The following is a 21,718-nucleotide window of genomic DNA, read 5'->3' as shown; positions in this document are numbered from 1 at the left end:
AGCGCCTAGTTCACCCTTCAAAGCAATTTTGGAACTCTTTTTCTGAAATGGCCATCAGAGCTGTTGTCATATTACCTTTGATGTCCTGAATGTCATCAAAATGTCTTCCTTTCAATATTTCCTTTATCTTCAGGTAAAGACAGAAGTCACTGGGGGCCAGATCAGATGGGTAAGGAGGGTGTTCCAATACAGTGATTTGTTTACTGGCTAAAAACTCCCTCACAGACAGTGCCGTGTGAGCTGGTGCGTTGTCATGATGCAAGAGCCATGAATAGTTGGCAAAAAGTTCAAGTCGTTTTCGTCTAACTTTTCCACCCAGCCTTTTCAGCACTTCCAAATAATAGTAACATGGAAGGGATGAGAGACATGAGGTGGCTTGTACGTCCCGCTCAGAATCAGACTTATCTCTAGGAGCATTCTGACTAGCGCTCAGGCTGAGGGCATGAGAGGCACAGGGTTTGTGTGGACACTTCTCACTTCAGTTCTGATGCTAGAGTTTAAACCAGTAGACCCAAATCTCACCCTCCCAAAACAGTTACTCAGTGCAATGTTTAAGTGTGTTTATCATCAGCGTAGAGTTTATGGCAGTGGTATAATTAATGCTGTCATGTCTCCTCACCTACTTCTTTCATTTCTCCTTCCTCTTCGTTTTCCCTTTCTCTCCCATTCCATTTATTTTTCTGGTGGCTTCGAGTATACCTGAGTCTTTGGTGGAAATGTGGGTGCACTCAAGGAGACCGGCAGGTGGCGCTCTAGGACTTTTTGATAACGCCTTTTTGGGGTGTTCTGTTCTTTGTTCAAATCTTTCTGAAACAGAAAAGCAGGTTTTTGACTGAAAAACAGAAACAAAAAAACAACAAGGATGAGAAAATAAAATTAACAGGGTTGTCAAATCTGTCTCGTAAGCAGATATACAGAAACTGAGTTGGAGAGGTCCTCTGAGGCTGCCAGCCCAGAGATTTTCAAACCTTAGCATTATCTGTATGAAAATACAGGATCCCGAGCCCCATCCAGACCACTGGGTAGGAATCTGTGATGTTAAGGCCAAGAATATGGTTTTTATCTGCTTCTCAGGAGATTCTGATCTGACTGGCCCAGCTTGGGTTCCAGTGTAGCTACCACACATCTAGACCAGTGTTTCCCAAACTCTGTGCATACAAATCACTTAAAAGATCTTGTTGAACTATAGACATAGATTCAGTAGGTCTGATGAGGACTGCATTCTGCATTTCTAACAAGCTCCCAGGTGATACTGAAGTTGCTGATCTGGGACCACTCTTTGAAAAGTCAGAATCCAGAGCAGAGGTTGGCAAGCTCTGACATACATGCTCCAGCCATGTCCAGCCAATCACCTGTTTCTGCAAATAGTTTTATTGGAACACAGCCATGCCCGTTCATTTACATACTGCCTGTGTCTGCTTTCACACTATGGGAGAGCTGAATAGTTGTGACAGAGGCCATATGGCTCACAGACATTTAGTGTCTGGCCCTTTGCAGGAAAATGTTTGCCCACCCCGATCTAGAGTTTTAAAGCCCTCCCACACAATCCATCGAAAGGAAACTCCCTGCCTCACAGGACGCTTTATTCCTTTTTCATAAAGATCTTTAGGAAAGCTTTTCCTTGCTTCCTTGTAATTTGGTTCTAGTTCTGTTCTAGTTCTGTTGAGACTTCTGGAAAGTCTTTTCCTTCTTCCACACACGAATGCTCTGCTTCCATCTCCTCCAGCTCTTTCCTCATGTTAGGTCCCTCCTAGAATGTTACCCCCAGTACAAAGCCTGCTACTGGGTGTCTTCGCTTGAGCACAGAAGAGAATGCATACCACCTTCTTCTCTGTCCTCTGCCAGCTGCTCATGGAATGCACTAGCGTTTCTGGGGAAGCCCTCATTCTTGACATCCATATTTGGAATTATGTTTAAGTGGGTTACTGTCTGGACAACATGGCGCCAAGATCAAGCATCTTGTGTGCATCTTTTTGTTTCGATTCCCCAGTGCAATTTGGTCTTGGTTTACCTGCTTCCTGCTCTCTGACCATTCCTTCCTGTCTCTTCAAGATTCTCTTTTTGCCCGACCCTTAAATGTTAGGGGCTTGCATCCCTCCCTGGTCTCTTGCCTCCTCCTTCTACACATTCTTGGGTGATCTCAGCCATGCTCTTGGCTTCAACCATCTAGATGCTATAAAATCCTAAATCGGAAAGCCAGCCATATTTTCTTTCTTTCTTTTCAGGTATCTACTGCATATCTCCACCAGGATGTGCTTGACTATAGGTATTACTTATCTTCGTAGGTCTGCTTTCCACCTCACTCCCCTCTGCTGTGATCTGTTCCTCCTTGTTTCTTTATTTCTATTAATGTGACCGCCACCCACACCCTTGCCTAAGCTAAAAACCCAGCATTAGCCCCAGTTCTTCCTGTTTTCCATCCCTCACTTCCAAGTGGGCACTGAAATGTATGTTTCCCCCTCTATGTAGCTCTCACATCTGTCTTCCCCTCTCCCCACTGCTGCTGCCTTGTTCGATGCTTATTACTTCTCACCTCTTTGCTGCAGTAACTTCCTGCCTTGTCACTCTCATCTCCAGAGTGTTTCCTTCTCTGCTACAGTAGTCTTTCTAAAATCAGTTTTCGTCATGCCCTCCATTAGTGGCTTCCTGTTGTGTGTTCTGTGGGAATCCAAAAGCTTCATAGTTCGGTCCCTGCTGACTCTTTGTATGAGTTCCCGAGGACTGCTGTAATAAATTACCAGAAACTCGGTAGCTTGAAACAACAGAGATTTCTTCTCATGTAGTCCTGGAGGCGAGAGTTTAGAAGTCAGGGTGTCAGCAGGGTTGGGTCCTCCTTTAGGGCTCAGAGGGAGCATCTGTTGTGCGCCTCTCTTCTAGTTTCCGGTGATTGCCAGCAGTCCTTGGTGCTCCTTGGTTCGTAGATGCATCGTCACTCTACTCTCTGCCTCTGTTTTCACATGGCTTCTCCCCTGTGTGGCTCTGTGTCTTCATATGGCCTTCTTAGAGGGGTACCAATTACTGGAGTAGGGCCCACCCTAATTTAGTATTCCCTCATCTTCACTAATTACATCTGCAAAGACTGTATTTCCAGTGTCACATTCGGAGGTTCCATGATTTTTTTTGGAGGATGCCATTCAACCTAGTACACCTCTCCAGCCCCAGCTCTGACTACTGCTCGGCTCATTCCTTTCCTCTGGTGTCCTGGATGGGTGAGCATTCACTAGGCACACAAGGAGGAAGGATACCCACAGAGGAAAGATGATGTCCGACGGGCTGCAGAGAAGGTGAAATTTGAGCTATATCTTAATACAATGATGCTTTATCTTACGTTTTTTATGTCTTTTTTCTTTTCTTTGTATTTTGCCTCACTGTACTTTAAAACATAGCTCAGATGTTACCTCCTTCACGAAGCCTTCCCTGACCTCCCCAAGGACATTTCTATTTTCTCCATACTTAGAACCTACATGTCTTGCACCCACCACTTGTCTGTTTTGATTGTTTAATTATTAGCTTGTGTTCTCACTTGGCCTCTGTGGTCGAGGGGCAGACTCTTCATCTGTGGGACCAGGCTTCCAGCCCTCTGGCTGGCACCTGGCCAGGTGCCCAGGAGATGTTTTTGAATGAATTTACCCATCTGCACTTAATTCCATACGACGTGATCTCATACATTTGAGGGGAGGAGTCCTTCAGTCCTAATTGGACAGCTCTTTGTCGTAGATGAGGTGGAGGGGATTGAACATGGAGGGAACTCATATCGCATCCCCTCTAACGTTCCTTCCATCGGGAGGTTCTATGATTCTAACTACAGCCCCTCCCAGAAAAAGTACAAATTTTTAAGGCATATAGGCTGAAAATTGTGCAACTGCTTGGTTCCGTGTTGCTTTCAGAAGCTCCATTGTCACTAGAAGAGCTCAGTGCTACCATGAACATTACGCAGAATAGTGCAATCACAGCTTTGAGAGATGCTGAGCACCTCACACCTAATTTGGAGGAGACAGAGCTACGAACAAAGCTGTTCCAGCAGGTACAGTCGTAAAATTCGGCGGTTTCCCCATGTTCCTTATTTGGATAAAAAATTTTAAGGACTATAATTTAATGCTTTTTTGATTCCTATTGCAGCTGAATTGATTTTAATATCGCCTTGTGACAGATTCACTGAAAGTCTCCTTTTTATTTTTGATGGGGTGAAAAGGGGGGTTTAGCTGAGGAGAAAACCAGGAAATGGGGGCATTCAACTACAGTTCTAAAGGGGTGATCAAGGTACAAGGATATTTTTGGAGACAGCAAACACCCAATACGTAATACCTTTAAACATTCATTTTTCTAATTAAAATGAGCTGTGCCTAACTGTTCGTTGGCACTCCTTATTATACCAAGAGGGCGTGTTAGAAAAATTGCCAGGCTGTAAACAGTCACTTTTTAATGCAGAAGAACAGTTTGAGGGAAAATGTTATTATTCAAATAGATTTGAAACAAAAGTGACATAAAGTATTTCACAAGCCCAAGTTAGAAATAGTACCTTCTGTGCTTCTCGAAGAAAATGGCCGGCTCCCTTGTTATGGAAGCAGCACAAACTCTGTATCATGCAGTTTCACTTTTATATGAATGGGCACCCTTCAGAGTGGGCAAGGATTGAAGGAACACTGCTTCTCACTGCACCCAACTCGGAATTACGCAACCAAAATTCATCTCATCACAGCCTGTTGTGTGTGTGTCATTATGCAGCAGCCCTTTGAAAACCGGGTTAATAATTTTCAGAAACTCCATCCCATGTCAGAACCCCTAAGTGAAGCAGCTGTATTGGTGAGAGGGTGTGGGGACAGAGTCCCAGAGAGCAGTTTCCAGGCTCTCGTCCTCACGTGGAAAGGTGCTGGCTTGGGTAGTAGATAGCCGTCAGCTGTGACTAGTTAGCCATTGGCCACTGATACAACTACCGTGGTTACGTTGGGGGGTTGGTTGGTTGGCTGAGAGGCCGACGGCGGATTGCGGGTCATGTGACTCCTGCTTTCTGTGTCTCCAGCCCAGCCGCTGGTGAGAGTATCCTGGTATGACTCCCCTATCTATGGCTCCGTGAGTGTTCCTTTTTGGCCTCACCATATCCTGCGTTCTTGTGCGGGGAGCTGGAGCTGAGACCCTGCATACAGAGGGCTTTACGAAGTTCAGAGCTATTTGTGTGATTTCTGTCTTTCCTCTGGGGCAGGGATTCCTAACGTAGGATCCATGATGACATCAGGACGCTTGTGAACTGGGATAGGAAATAACATGACAGCTTTATTTTTTATGCACTTCTAACTAAAATTTCACATTAAAATTATATATATATATATATATATATATATATATATATATATATATATATGTCGGGGGTGCCAAAAAAATGTATACAAGTGGACACTTTGGTCGGTGTTACTCAAGCAGTAGTTTGCCGTAATCAGAAGTGTCTGGATGCTGATGGTAACCACTTTGAGCACCTCTTGCAATTTCCAAAGTCAAACGTGATTTGTATTCATCTTTTGTTATTGGTATATATTGAGCATTACAATTTTAATACAGTTTTTTTCTTTCTTAAAATGTGTATGCATTTTTTTGGCACTCCCGGTACATGTCTGTGTGTGTGTGTGTATATATATATATATATATATATTATATATATATATATATATATATATATATAATATATATGTGTATATATATACATATATATGTAAGCCACAATTCACAGTGGTATTAGTGTTACTTAGGATTTTGTCACACACAGAAATCACAGATAACTTTGAATACTGTTTCCTCCTCACTACTTTGAAGTTACTATTATTAGACCATCTGTTAAGAGTCTATGACATATGTTAATAAAGAATCACATAAAAATTGTTTTTTAATAATAACTATGTATCAATAATAATGCATTTCCTATGTGAACCTATAAGAAATATTTTATGCATTTAAAAATATTATTCTCCGTGAAAAACAAGGGAAGACTCAGGAACTGTCACAGAACCACGGAGACTAGGGAGATAAGACAACTAAGTGTATGAATATCCTGGACTGGATCTTGGAACAGAAAGAAGACAATAATGGAAACACTGGAAAAGTCTGGAACTTAGTCCATAATAATGTGCCAATGATGGTTTCTTAGTCTTGACAAATGTACCATGGGAATATAAGATGCTAACAGGGAAACCTGGATGAGGGATACTCAAGAACATTCTGTAGCCTCTTTGCAGTGTTTCTGAACATCTGAGTTTATAGTGAGAGTCCCAGTGTGGGGTCTGCTTCCTGCTCCCTCAGATGTGTGGGGTGGGGGGTTTGTGTGAACTCAGGGTCATGGTGGCCTCTTCCTGTTATAACTCTGAGGAACTATGGAGAGGGAGCGATCCAAAGGTGGAAATAAGTTTTCCAGAGAAGTGAAATAATTTGCAGTGTATTATGGTGGAAAAGGCACGACTTTAGGCTCTGGACTTCCTCCTCTTTCCCCTGGTAAAACGAAGCTATCAGTAAAGGCGTGGCCAGGGTCAGGGGACTAAGGGTAACATGCCCACTAGGTAGCCCTTTTGTTGGTTTTAGTTGATATGTGTTAGTGCTTATTCCATTCCAGTCACCGTGCTAAGTAAGCATCGTTCATAAATTATCTAATTTAATCTTCGTAACACCTGTATTACGTGACCATTTCATAGATACGGAGACTGAGGGTCAGAGGCTCCATGACCTCCCTGCCCAAGGCCACTAAGCTGAGCTTAAATTCAGATCTTCACTGACTGTAGTTTGTGGTCTTCTGGACTCTCCTCTCCAGGCGAAGCCTTTCCTGACTACCCGACAGACCTGGTAACAGGGCGCTCTCTGCTCTCTCTGATTTCTGAACCCCGTCTCGTTTGTTTTGCACATACATCCACATCCGATGCCCCCCTCGGACACTGTTGCGCATGTGGTTGGCTTCTCCCGACTTAGAGTTATCCAACTAGAAAATGAGGGCGTTGGGCTCTCCTCAGGGCTGTCACAGCACGGAGGTCCTTATGCTGTGATTTTTAACTGCTTATTTCAGCTGTTTGATGGGGTGATTACTGACACCAAATATTTTTCTAATGTGTCTTGAGCATTTCTGTGTAATTCTCCCAGATTCCAGAGAGGAAAAAACAAAACTAAACAAGAGCTTTAAACCTGACCTTAAAAGCATAGCAATTAAAAAAAAAAAAAGAAAAGAAAAAAGAACCCAGCAGAAGCCACTGTGACATTTATTTCTTCCTTAATTGGGATTTTGTTGAGGGATTATGCTGAAGGACATGAGAGTAATTTTATTTTATTGTTTCCTTCTGTGATTGGACAGGAGACACCATGTGTCACCATGTACTTGCCACTTATTTCCAATTAAAGTCTATTAAGGATGAGGAGAAAAGTAGTTAGCGGTATCAAATATTACCTGAGCAGATGAATTTAGCCATAAGAAGTCGTTATTAGGTAATGAGCCTGATTTCCATAAGCATTATGGCGTACACATTTGTCTCAAAATGAGAAAACTAGAGTAGTACTTAGCACAGTTAGGTGACATCCATGGCGTGCCTTGGATCCCATGATTTGCTCTCTTGTTTTTCAGTTTTTCCCCTACATCCTGTTACTGGTTGCCATCCTCCTGTACCTGCCGTCCCTGTTCTGGCGTTTTGCAGCCGCTCCACATCTTTGCTCAGATTTGAAGTTCATCATGGAAGAACTTGACAAAGTTTACAACCGCGCAATTAAAGCTGCAAGGAGCGTACATGGCGTACGTGACGCCGACCTGAGAGATGGTGCCTGCCCAGCTCCAAGTGCAAATGAGAACATAGGGCAAAGGTAACTTAGCAGGGTAACCAGCAGGTACCCTGTCAGGTTTTGCACTACACATCCTCTGTCCTTTTCCTGCCCGTCTGGGCTTGCAATTTCCATTGCCAGTAGATGGGGGGTAGGAGGCTGTTGTCTACCTGGCGACACTCGGTGGGAGCCAGGAAGGCCTGCTCTCCCCAAATCTCACCCCTGTCTGTATACCCCAGCACCTGTTCTCACATCAAGAGTCCTTCCCTTGTTGAGTGAAACATCACTGTCTCATGTTCTAAAATGCACTTCCGATAGAGGTAACAGGTTACGGTGCTAGTACGAGTGGGTGAGCTGGGACTTGAACCAGGTCTGTCAGCCCAGCATCCTGAGTCCACACCCACCGAGATGTCTGCCTCCTGCCCCTTGCTTATAGCAAGCATATGTGTTCTAGTTGGGCTGGAAAATTCTTCCTTACTTTATTCTGCACACTTGAGCAGAAAATTGTAGTTTAAAAAAAAAGCAGAATAGGAACTATCAAATTTATTTAACTAGGTATTGTTCTTAGAATTTACAAATATGACTCATTTAACTAACTAGACCTTCTTTAAAATATTAAGGGGAAAAGTGTTTTACTATTCCTTTTCCTTCTCTTATTTTTTTTTAAACCTGATTTTATTCCCTAGTACTCAAATGAAATTATAGGTAGAGAAGTAAGGGAGGGAGGGCATTTGAGATTTTTCAGTGTGATACTGTGGAATGTGTTTTTACATCTTTAATACTTAATGATCTTCATGAGGGTTTAAATTATTTTTGTTTTTCCTTTTAGTTTGTGGGAGATATCTGAAAGCTATTTCAAGTACCCAATTGTGGAGCAGTACTTGAAGACAAAGAAAAACTCTAAAAATTTAATTATCAAATACATCTGCTGCCGGGTGCTAACCCTCAGCATTATACTGTTAGCATGCGTCTACCTGGGCTATTACTTTAGCCTCTCCACCCTCTCGGATGAGTTTGTCTGCAACATCAAGTCGGGGGTCCTGAGAAATGACAGCACCGTCCCCGATCGGATTCAGTGCAAACTCATCGCAGTCGGCGTCTTCCAGTTGCTTAGTTTGATTAACTTCGTGGTTTATGTCCTGCTGATTCCTGTGGTTGTCTACACACTGTTTATTCCATACCGACAGAAGACAGATATTCTCAAAGTGTATGAAATCCTGCCCACTTTTGATGTCCTGCATTTCAAGTCTGAAGGGTCCAACGACTTGAGCCTCTACAATCTTTTCTTGGAGGAGAATATAAGTGAACTCAAGTCATACAGGTGTCTTAAGGTCCTGGAAAATATTAAAAACAGTGGTCAGAGCACGGACCCAATGACTCTCCTGACTAACCTCGGCATGATCAAGATCGATGTTGTTGATGGCAGAAGTCTGAAGCAGTCGGAGATGAAGCGAGAGGAGCAGGGGAACCAGACGGCAGAGCTCAAAGGTAGGGTTAGCTTTCAGGTATTGGCTGAGGGAAACACACAGAGCACCTTGGCAGCCACCTTTTATGAATGATTGACAGTCTGCCCCGCCTACCATTGGGCATTAAACCATTTTCTTAGTGTCTCAGGTGAAACCATTCAGTAGTGGGAGAGAGAAGGAAAGAATTGGGGCTGCCCCAAATTCCCAAAGCAGGAAAGGGTCTGTACTTGTCCTAGACTATTCTCTCTTCTCATTCTCCTTCTGGCTCACACTCTGCCTCTTGCTCAACCATTCCTCCTTACTGTCTTTCTTGCTTATTTTTGTCTTGGTTTACTGGCTTTTCTCACTGTACCTTTGATCCCCTTGTCTGTTATTCTGTCTCTTTCAAAAGGACTGAAAGTTTATTGATTTAATTGTTGCCCTGACCTAACTTCCCTGTGCTCTGAAATTTGGCTAAGAAGCAACACCTGATAAGGTAAAGAACACGAAAGCAGATGAAAAGTTGTGGGGACAGAGCCCCAGAAAGTAGTTTACAGGCTCTCGGCCTCACGTGGAGGAGAGTTGTCGGTTGGTTGGCGGAAAGGCTGACGGCAGGTTGCGCATCCGGTGGGCCCAGCCTCCAGTGAGACCATAGTGGTGTGACTCCCCTACCTATGGCTCTGTGGGTGTTCCTTTTTGGCCTCACCATATCCTGCGTTCTTGTGTGGGGAGCGGGAGCAGAGACCCCGCAGGCCGCCCCGCATGACAAATGGCGCAGCGAGCAGGGTCTCCCACGACAAAAGTTAATTCATGCAGATGGTTCCTGCTGTGTGACTTCTGTCATAAATATTTGTTTTCCATTTTGACAGATTTGAATGTACACAGTGAAGCTAAAGCAAATAATGGAGAGAAGAACGCTCGACAGAGACTTCTGGATTCTTCTTGCTGATGATTTTTTTATTGAACATCAGCTCTGTGACTTCTGTGACACGGGATTCATTTTGGCTTAAGTGCCTCTGTCAGATTTCAGCTGGTTCGCCGTAAATAGTTCTTGGTAGAGATACTGAGCACGTCTTATTGAGTCCCTAATGAAAATGATGGTCAACAAACTGTTGTGGAAAAACGGTTCATGAACCTCCTGCGAGAAGCAATGCAGAGATAAGTAAATCACAACAAGTATATGTGTGTAAGTCTTTATCAAATGAAAAGTGGAAAGACTGATCAAGTAAGAGTAGTAGCCCTTTTAGTGCCTCAAAGAAACACCTTTCTGCACAGATGGTGCGACGAGACTCAGAGCTACTGGAAAGCGAGGACTTCAGAAGATTTTTAAATTTTATTTTATGAAATAATAATAAACATGTCAGGGTACAGTTTAATATGAGTGACTGTGGGGACAGAGTCCCAGAGAATAGTTTCCAGACTCTCAGCCTCACGTGGAAAGGTGCTGGCTCGGTTATTAGATGGCCATCAGCTGTGACTAGTTGGCCGTCAGCTGTAACCGGTTAGCCGTTGGCCACTAATATAACTACCGTGGCTAGGCTGGCAAGGCGGTTGGCAGAGAAGCAGACGGCGGATTGCAGATCGTGTGGCTCCTGCTTTCTATGTCTCCCACCCAGCCGCCAGCAAGGATATAGTGGTATGAACCCCCTATCCATGGCTCTGTTGGTGTTCCTTTTTGGCCTCACCATTTTCTGGATCCACCCGCCGAGAGTGGGACCAGTGCATTACAGTGACCTGTGTGCACTAATGACTGTTGGACAAGAAAAACATTCACTGGCTGTGGCCCCATAGGTGGACCTGCTCTTGCCATTGTCCTAAGTTGGGAGTGAGGCTGGTCCTGGGTTCTTGCACACACTGGTTGTCTTCTTCACACTGCTACTTGTCTACCTTGGCTAACTGAACTCCTGTAACCACTGTTGGTTGCACTCTGCTAGGAAGGGTGCAGGCCCAAGCATGCTCTGACTGAAAACTTATTGAAGCTAGAGTCTAAAGCAAGAATGCTTCAAAAAGAGCCCAGTGGGGAACTCTGAACATACAGAATAGGTTCATTCAGTCACTTTCTAAGGGGCTTTCTTCAGAGCATTCCTCTGTTATCAAAAGCATTTGAAAACAGGATGGTACTTAAATTAACTGTACGCAGAATGCTTAAAGTGAAGAATATTTTGCCTATTACGATCAGAACATATAAATGACATCTGCCATATGGTGCACTTGGAGCCAGAACAACTTAGTAATTTATTTTATTTATATTTAAGCACATCTTTTAAAAATTCATTTTAATTTAGAATCATATGTTAGAATTGGGGCCATTTGGGAGGAATATTCTAGCATTGATGGAGAATTATAGAATAAATGTTACAAATGAGTATGTAATACAACACCTAAGCATTATTTCATAAACATTTAAGGCTGATTCAGAACATATAAAAACGTTTCCCAATTCTGACCATGTAAATACATTGCAACTATGTTTACATTTTATACACAATTCTTTAAAATGACATCTGTGGACCTCTCCGATTTTATTCTTAGAAAGTTAACACATTGCTAAAGTGAGTAATCCTCAGGAACCTCAGAGTTTGCATATGGCTCTTACGGACAGCGGTTGACCTGATCTAATGACTGTTTTGTGAAGAACGAAAGTTGTATAAGCTGCTCTCTGCCTTTCAGAATATTCACAAAAGCAGATTTTACTCGTGCTTCTGTGATGGTGGTGTCTGAGACGGAGAGCTAATAAATATCAAGGATGCAGAGCTTTAAATTATTACATGATATTTATTACTATTAAATTATAGTGGCGATGGTAATAACCTAAATAATCGATTTTGCTACATATTTTTATCACTGCATCTGAGATATTCCATCACAATTCTCTCTACTCATTACTTTTTATAATTTGAAAAGACTTTTGAAATATATTTTTCTATGATATACTTTTTTTGTTTTTCAAAAAGCCTCATCTTCTCTATAAACTGCCCCCAATTTGTATTTCTAAGTGGTAGAAGTAGATCACGTTATTGAGGAGACCAGGGACTCCCTATATCCTGTCACGGGTGATCCTGTCATCACAGTTGTAATTGGAGTCCTTGGCTTCTGTGCATTTCTCCATTTCCACTTTGAGCTCCGACAGGGTTTGTGACATCCCGGATGTCACACTAGTCACTGCTTCATAGGTACGAGTAAGGCAGGTCCCCATCTTTGGAGGAGTTCAGAGTCCAGTAAAAGGCAGCGAAGACAGGCAGATACCAAAAAAAAAGAGTAGCCACAATAAAGGCCCTTCCAGAAAGCTCAAAACAAATTCTCTGTGTTCCTGGGAAACACCATGTTGTTTTTCTCTTTCCCGTAGTTTCTAGTTACAGATTTTCCCAGAGGCTCTTTAGCCACATGACCCCCCAGGTGGAAGCTTGAGCAAAACCATAATGTAGATGGCGATTTTGAACAGTAAGAGCTCCAATTGTCTTTTGTATCTTACCGGGCAGGGAGTGAGGAGGAAAAGCCCGTGGGGCACATGGAGCTGCCCATGAATCGCTGTCAAGCCAGGAGGAGGCTGCTGTGGCGGTCTGGTCATATATTTTGGCTTGGAAAAAAGTATCATTAGGAAAGTTAACCCTGTGAGTTGCTAGCTTGGAGGACTGCTTCTGAGGAGACAGATTCCTGAGGATGAGGAGTCATTCGTTGTTTTTTAGAAGAGCACAGACTTAAATGAACCCCCTGAGCTCCCCCCGCCCCACCCCCACCCCTGACGCAGTACTGCTTAACTTTATCTCTGGCCTGTGTCTTTCTAGTAAACCACCACGTGGCCTCTAAACCAGACTCACAACACTAGGGTTGCGTCTGGGACTGGGACCCATCTGATTGCAGTGTCCAGCTGCATGTATAATTTTACCAAGGGACAGGTAGAGACCCTGCAATGCAGAGGTCCTTAAACTTTTGGGAGGTTATAAACTCCCTTGCAAATATTTTCTTAAAGCTATGGACCTTCTCTTCAGATGTATACACAACACTAAATACACCGTCAGGGGTTGTCATAGCCCTCACACCCAAGGTTAAGCTGTGCTCTCATGGCTGAAAGCCAAGCTGCACAGCAGAGAATGGAGACTCCTGCTCCTTTTGTGGAAAGCTGCTGCTTCCAACAGTAAGTCTCAGCTGTATGTTTACTTTTGCGTGGAGTGTAAGTAACTTCTGAGTAACTGACTTCATTTTCTAGAGTCGGACTGGAAACATCAGTTAAGAAAGTGAGCGGGCGGTGGTCACCTGAAGTGACCAGGCAGTTGGTATTGACCACTGTTCTTTCTCTGGCCACTGGGCAGGATCTTATTCCAGATCCAAAGCATTGTCCCTGTGTAGCCTCACTGGAATGAGAGAAGGGTGGCATCACACTTGTAAAATGCTTCGTCCTCCTTTGTAGTTGTACTGGGAGAAAGCTACAAACTTCCAGTTGTATTGGTGGGTCTTGCTGCACGTTCATGTTTCCTTTGTAGAAACGATTCAGAGTTTCGTCTCATAGCCAAGAGTGAGCTGAGGTGGGGCAGGAGGGCACTGTGCTCCTTGTTCCTGGGAGAATTAGTTCATCTCGTAAAGGCAGATCGTTGCACACCTTTTTAAATGGGTCCATGTTTGGTTTATTTCGCTATTGTCAGTCCAAGGTAAACAGAAGATCCATGCAGGTGGGAGTGTTTATCTACTACTGTACCTCAAGCTCCTAAAACAATGATTGGCATTTAGTAGGCATTCTTAAATATTTGTTGAATGCATGAACACTCTGTTATGATAAATCCTAGTTTCTTGGCAACTGTGATTTGATTTTAAAAAGCAGATGGTTCTCCACGGGAGAGGGGAGGGGAGGCTCATTTAGCTTCTTGGTAGAGAGAGGACTATATCTGCAGGTGAATAGGTTTCCACATATAAGTACTGACAGTTCTGAGCTTTATATTGTGGAGTAAGTCGCGACCACTTTCCAAGTTCTATACAAGTTCAATGTTTCCTCACAATGATTAGGGAAATTGATATGTTAAATGTGCTGGTCTCGGTAACATCCCAGAATAACCTCTTGAAAAGGGATGTTGACTGAAAAGTACAATTAACAGTATTTGAGGCTTCTTCTGAGGGCGTTGAGATGCAATAGCACCTCCTTAGCCGTCACTGGCGTTTTGGCCCTACTTTTCACAAGTAAAGTGAAACATTTTAAAAAAGGTTGACAAAGATGATATTGTGTTAGTTATGGAATATATTAGATGTTAACCTGTGTTTGGTTTGTCTTGCCTGCTTTAAATGAAATACATTGTGTTTGGGGTTCTCCTTTTAGCTGTAAAAATACTTTGTGACTTACAGAATGTGGTCTGAGCAGTAATTGTTCTTTAAGTTTCTGAAAGTTATGAAAGCTTCTCATGCCTTGAGTGCTTTCCCCTTGCCCACCAGAAGAGGAAAATCCTTGCAGAATTCTACAGTGTTCCCTGCAAAAACTGAAGCCCTCAGCTCCTCTGTAACAAGTTGGCTTTCTGAAAGCGTCATAATTACAATTTAATGGTGTTCTTCTGTAAAGTGGCGCATCTAAGTGTAATTTAAGTTCCTTTTAATGACTAAATGTCTTCAAAACTTTTAAAGAAAAATATGTATGTTCTTTTTGCAGTGTCATTTGGTAAGAATGATTGGTTTTCAGTACACAGAAATCAAAGGATGAGAAAATACCATGGTTTAGAAAATGATCCTTAAAAACAGCTCAAGAACCTTGATAGCTGTGCAGTTTGGTGCTTATCACTATTATATTTCATATTTTCACATAAGTCACTTGTCCAAGATCTGCATTCTGATCATGCCGACTTTGTTTGAAAAGGGATGAAAGGCTGAAAATCAGGGCTATGGTGTCTGTAGCTAAAGGTGAAACGATGTTTTGGGTCTCTACTATTATGTCCTAAATAAAACTGCTCTGAGTAATGAAAAATGTCCTAATATTTCTTGCCTTCTCTTCAGGGAAGATGTAACAGAAGATGAGTCCTGAAATGTCTTGAGGTTCATTCCTGTCTGCTGGATGCATAAAATTCAGTAGGCGCCACGGTACTTAGTAAAATCCAACTGGCAATAACTAAAGGAAGAGGGCCTTGATTAATGGACCCACAGATTCTGGAATTTCTAAAGCAGAAATCACATGCTTTCTGGTTGAGGTTTGTTTGCCTGAACTTGGAGAGAAAGCAATAATGACTACATGCTGCCAAACATAGGTTGGCCTGCCCACCTCTCTCCAGATCAAGTAACACGATTGACTCTTGTGGGTAATAAATCAGAGCCATTAGAAATCTTAGTACAGTGCCTGCCATAGAGAGTACTCCACACATGCAGTTATGATTATCACTGCTCCCCAGCTGTTTCCGAGGACGGCACCCCAGGAACCATGGAAGTTGTATTCATTTTCTATTGTCCATAACAAATTACCGCTACCTTAGCAACACACATTATCGTGCAGTTTCCTGGCTTAGGAGCCTGGACATGGCTGAGCTGGGTCCTCTGCTCAGCGTCTGACAAGGCAGCAGAGTGTGGATGGGCTACATTCTCCTTAGAGGCTCCACTGGGGAAGGAGCTGCTCTCAAGCTCCCTCAGGTTGTTGGCAGAATATATTTTCTTGTGATTGTCTGACTTTCTGCTGAGTGTTGGCTGGAGGATGCCCACAGTTTCTTGCCACGTGGATTCTCTAACATGACTGCTTATGTCGTCAAGTCCATGAGGATGGTCTCTCACCTCAGGGAGGGCCTAGTCCCTCTTTTAAGGGGTTTTGCCTGATGAAGTCAGGCCATTCGGGACATTCCCTTTTGGTTAACTCAAAATTGACTGCTTTGGGAACGTAGTCACATCTGTGAAATCCCTTCACCTTTGCCATATTCTGTTGCCTAGAAGCAAGTCACAGGTTCCACCCACACTTGGGGGGAGGAGATTATATGGGGCATGAACATCTGGGGAATCGTGGGGCCACTTTACCGTTTGCCTACTATCGAAGTTGTCCTAAATCCCGATCTCTGTCTCTGAGCCTGTAGTTGAACCTTGTCAGCACCCTTCTGAGTCCTCTCCATTCCCAGTGCTATCTTTCAGGCTCTGCTCACTTCTTTCCTGAATTCCTCTAGTAGTCTCACAATGTCTAACCCATTTCCCACATTTCTGTGAGTGGCCCTTTTAGAATGCAAATCTGATTATGCTAACCCTCCCTACCCTCCACACCCACCACTTTAAATCCCTCCGGACTCTTCCTGGACAGAAGGATCAAGAGCACGCTTGTGGTTGAGGCCACACAAGGTCCTACCTCCTGCCTACTTTAGTTTCATCCCCTATGGGTTTAGGGCCCTACCGTTATGACCTCATTTAAACTTAATTACAGCCTAAAGACCCTATCTCTGAATACAGCCACATTGGGGGTTAGGACTTCAACATACGAATTTTGCAGGGGGACACAGTTTAGTCCCCAGTCGGGGATACACCCAAGAGAATTGAAAGTAGGATCTAGAAGAGATACACACCCATGTTCATAGCACCATTATTCACAATAGCCAAAATGTGGAAGCAACCCAAATGTCCCATCAGTGGATGAATAAAGAAAATGTGGTCCTACATACTGTCCTTAAAAAGGAAGGAAATCCTGACACATGCAACCACATGGATGAACCTTTAGGACATTATGCTCAGTAAAACAGGCCAGTCACAAAAATAAACCAAAAACCATACCAAATACATATGATTCCACTTATGTGAGGTTCCTAGGGCATTGAAATTCATAGGACAGAAAGTAGAATGGTGGTTGCTAGGGGCTGGGGAGAGGTGGAGACTAGAGTGTTGTTTGATGGGATTAGAGTTCAGTTTTGCGAGATGAAAAAAGTTCTGGACATTGGTTGCACAACAATGGGAGTATAGTAAATCCTACTAAACTGTATACTTTAAAATAGTTAAGATGGTAAATTTTATGTAACATGTACTTTACCACAATAGAAAAACACAGCTCCAGCATCTTCTACAGGAAGCTGTCTCTGACCTCCCCCATCGCTTTACTCCAATTCAGATATTTCTCCTGTGCTGCTAATTGCACACGGCCTCCGTGCTCAGTGCACCGCAGTATTGCACTGGTGTTCTTGTCTGTCTCCCACCAGCTTGTGAGGCCCTCTAAGGCAGGGGTGGTGCCTTCCTCATCCCTGTATATCCCCAGAACCTGTCCCACAGCCTGACACCCAGACTCCAAGGAATTATTTATACCCTCATGTCTCCCATGAATATCTTCTGAGAAAGCCCAGTGTGGATAGGAGCATCGGAGTAGAAGGGAACTCTCCCGCAGGCCAACCATCAGTCTCCACCACTGCTCCCTCTATTTTGCCTAATTTAAGGTGGCCAAGTACAAGGCATCCTCCATTTCATTCTCCCATTTTAGTGACCAAGGACTTAACCAGGGCCCTCTCTGAAACACTTCTAAAGAGCTTTCCGGGTGGGTGGTTTCTTCACCAGCATTCATGCGAGTTTACATCCGAGAACCTAGGGGTTCTAATATCTCCCGCCTTACTGGAACCCGCAGTTGGGTGTGGTATTCATTTGAAACACTGATGTCATTGTAGTAAGAGGAAAACGGTGATGCCTTCACTGTTCACAATTTGTGCCCGGTCAGGACAGAGGCTTAGTCTATGAGGTCTGAACATTAAGTTCGCGAACTCATCCTAGGAAAGTGCTACATACCTCATTGCTGAATATCACTATGGTCACCTTCGAAGTACTCCCCGTGGGAAACTATGCACTGGCACCCACACCTAGTCCACCATTTTGGAATGGCCATCACAGCTGTCATCGTATTACCCTTGACGTCCTGAATGTCATCAAAATGTCTTCTTTTTAATATTTCCTTTACCTTTGGGTAAAGAAAGAAGCCATTGGGGGCCAGATCAGGAGAGTAGGGAGGGTGTTCCAATACAGTTATTTGATTACTAGCTAAAAACTCCCTCACAGACAGTGCCGTGTGAGCTGGTGCATTGTCGTGATGCAAGAGCCATGAATTGTTGGTGAAAAGTTCATCTAACTTTTTCATGCAGCCTTTTCAACACTTTGAAATCTAACTTTTTCATGCAGCCTTTTCAACACTTTGAAATAGTAAACTTGGTTAACTGTTTGTCCAGTTGATAAAAATTCATAAAGAATAATCCCTCTGATAGTATCAAAAAAGGTTAGCAACATCATTTTGGCTCTTGATTTGGACTGACAGAAATTTTTTGGTCATGGATCATTGGCTGACTTCCATTGTACACTTTGACGTTTTGTTTCAGGGTCGTATTGGTACACCCATGTTTCATCACCAGTGATAACATGGCCCAAAACATCGTCTTGCCTCTCCAAAAGGTCTTGGCAAACTTCGACTCTGCTTTTGTTCATCAGTGAGCTCCTTCAGGACCATTTTTGCACACCTTCCCATGCCAAGTTAAGATTTTCCTGTTTTTCCATCGATGTTTATTGGGTCTGCTATGCTTCTCACAGTCAGCTGACAATTTTGATACACAATTCGATGAATTTTTGCAATGTTTTCATCAATTCTGCTCGTTACTGGCTGCCCTGACCTCTCTTCATCAGTGACGGGTTCTCTCCCCTCAGCAAAATGTTTAATCCATTTGTACATTGCCGTTTTCTTCATGGCATTATCCCCATAAACTTGGACTACTAACATGTCCCTGATTTCACTTCCACTCTTGCCAAATTTAACAAGAAATGTAATGTTTGTTCATTGCGCTAATTCAAGCTCAGACATTCTCGCGACGGCACACAAAAACATGCAACAACAATAATGAACACCATTCAGCAAGACACCGCCACTCATGGACGTGAACATAGCTGTGAGACACTGATATTCCTAGATTATGACACCTTACCGACCTGTCTGTACTGTGCTGCCAATGTAAGTGCACGGTGGCAAGTTCAGGAGCTTAATTGTCAGAATTTAATTGTTTCCCCCTCTACTGCCAACTGCCCCCCCCCCCACCCCACAGGGATGAGGGGATTGGGTAGGGAGAGACCCTGAGCTGGAGGCTGCTGACCTGGGCCAGCAGCTCTATACTCCCCTTCTTGGATGTGAAGTGAAAAAAGAGAAGGAACAAATTAATGTTCTTTTGTGATACAATGGAGACTGCAGACTGACGCCTCAGGGAACAGAGAAGCAAGTCAAGTGTGGAAAATGAAGGAAAATCAAAATACATTTTCCAAGTGCCCTGTTCCAATGTTTCAATATGTCTTTTCTCAGAGACAAGGAAAAGAAAAACAAGAGAAGCTAAAGTGCCATGAAAACTCACTTCCAAATCCCTAGAAATGTAATTAGCATTACTTCAGGAAGCAAAGAGTCCAGTAGAGTCTGCGCTTCCATGGAAACTTCAGGAATGTTCTAATGGAAATTTCAGAGGTAAAGAGATCCTAAATATTTTAATATTCAGTGCATTTATTCATTTTGCATATCAAAACTCTTTGTTACAAAGGAAGAATTGTTGAGTACAGAGGCCCTTGAGGCTCTTTACCATCTTTCCAAGTACTTTATAAATAATATCATCCCTTGAGATAAGGGAGGTTTCATTTAAGAAAGGAGAATAGAAATTGCCCAAAACTATGGCTGCTACAAAAAAGGAAAAAGAAAGAGTGAGCATTAGACAGACAAAGGAAGGCCTAGACAGGCTATTCAATAGCCGATGATGACGGCCACTTAAGTAATTTAAAGTTTTCTGGTAGCCATATAAAAAGATAAAACGAAACAAGTGAAAACAATGTTAAGACAGGCAATTATTTTAACTAACCTAATACATCCAAAGTATTATTATTTCAATGTGTAACCAATACAAGTATTGTGATTTTTACTTTTTCTACGAAGTCTTTGATCCATGGTGGATTTTACACTTACAGCCCATCTCATTTCAGATGGGCTAAGCTTCATTTAAAGCGTTTGGTACTATGACAAAGGAAGCAAGGATAGGGTAAAGACAGTCTCTTCAATAAGTGATGTTGGCAAAGCTGGACAGATACATGCCAAAAAATGAAGTTAGACCACTTTCTTATACCATATACAAAAATAAACTCAAAATCGATTAAAGACTTAAAAGTTAGACCTGAAGTCATAAAACTCTTAGAAGAGAACATCAGCAGTAAACTCTTTGACATTGCTCTTAGCAATATCTTTTTGGATATATCTCCTCAAGCAAGGAAATAAAAGAAAAAATAAACAATGGGACTACATCAAACTAAAAAGTTTTTGCACAGCAAAGGAAACCATCAATAAAATGAAAAGACAACCTTCTAAAAGAGACAAGATATTTGCAAATGAATGATACATCCAGATATAGGGTTGATATCCAAAATATATAAGGAACTCATACAACTTAACACCAAAAAGAAATGACCTGAATAGTCATTTCTCCCATGAGGACATACAGATGGCTGACAGACATATGAAATGATATTCAATATGACTAATAAGGGAAATGCAAATTAAAACCACAGTGAGATATTACCTCACACCTGTCAGAATGGCCATCATCAATAAATCAACAAATGAGTGCTGGCTAGAATGTGAGGAAAAGGGGACATTCGTGCACTGTTGGTGGGATTGCAAATTGGTGCAGCTACTATGAAAGGCAGTATGGAGAGTCTTCAAAAAAATTAAAAATGGAGTTGTCATACAATCCAACAATTCCACTTCTGGGTATTTATCCAAAGAAAACAAAAATGCTAATTCAAGAAGATATACTATGCACCCCTATGTTCATTGCAACATTACTAGTAGTAGCCAAGATATGCAAGCAACCTAGATGTCCATCAATAGATGAATGGATAAAGATGCATCTTTTCTATTGCTGAATAATATTCCATTATATATATGAATAATATATATGTAATAGAATAGTTTATATATATAATGGAATATTATTCAGCAATAGAAAAGCATGAAATTTTGCCATTTGCAACAACATACATGGACCTAGAGGGTATTATGCTACCTGAAACAAGTCAGAGAGAGAAAAACAAATACTGTATGACCTTATTTATATGTGGAATCCAAAAAGAAACAAATGAATAAATAAAACAGGCCAATAGATAGAGCAAACTGATGGCTGCCAAAGGGGAGGGGGTGGAGGGATGGGAATTTAAAAATTAAATAAATAAATAAATGAATAAAGTGCTCAGTAGTCATACGTGGCCAGTGACTGCTATATTGGACAGAGTAGGTCAAATCAATGTTTTACCCACGTCTGCTCCTACCTAATGGCATGCCCTTCAATGTACTTCTGTCTTTGCTTTGGCCTGGGGTTCTCTTCCCTGGAAGGATAACTCTTTTCTGAAATATTGGCTCTGTCTCATTAGAAAGAAAGGGGTGCATATCCTCTGCTGTCTTGAAACCCATCAAGTCTGGGAGTACTGACCACCTGCTCACCACGAGGTGCACATTAAATGCCTCCTCTCTTTGAAGCACCTTGAATATCGAGTAAGAGCTCGTGACTGCTTCCCTA

The 21,718-nt window shown here is 42.5% G+C and overlaps 1 protein-coding gene across 1 annotated transcript in view; it reads left to right on the top strand.

Annotated features, from left to right (window-relative positions):
* The window catches only part of PANX1 (pannexin 1), a 45,256-nt gene extending 30,092 nt beyond the window's left edge, over window positions 1-15,164 (top strand). Inside the window, exons 3-5 of the mRNA XM_019737564.2 lie at window positions 7,589-7,821; window positions 8,609-9,267; window positions 10,094-15,164. Coding sequence (XP_019593123.2) covers window positions 7,589-7,821; window positions 8,609-9,267; window positions 10,094-10,173 — 972 coding nt within the window. The 3' untranslated portion in view covers window positions 10,174-15,164. The remainder of the gene's footprint in view (window positions 1-7,588; window positions 7,822-8,608; window positions 9,268-10,093) is intronic.
* Window positions 15,165-21,718: the final 6,554 nt, after the last annotated feature.

Source organism: Rhinolophus sinicus, linkage group LG06, assembly GCF_036562045.2.
Source record: "Rhinolophus sinicus isolate RSC01 linkage group LG06, ASM3656204v1, whole genome shotgun sequence".
NCBI classification, from domain to species: Eukaryota; Metazoa; Chordata; class Mammalia; order Chiroptera; family Rhinolophidae; genus Rhinolophus; species Rhinolophus sinicus.
The sequence above is the reverse complement of the archived record's forward strand: the minus strand, read 5'-3'. Positions and strand labels throughout refer to the sequence as shown.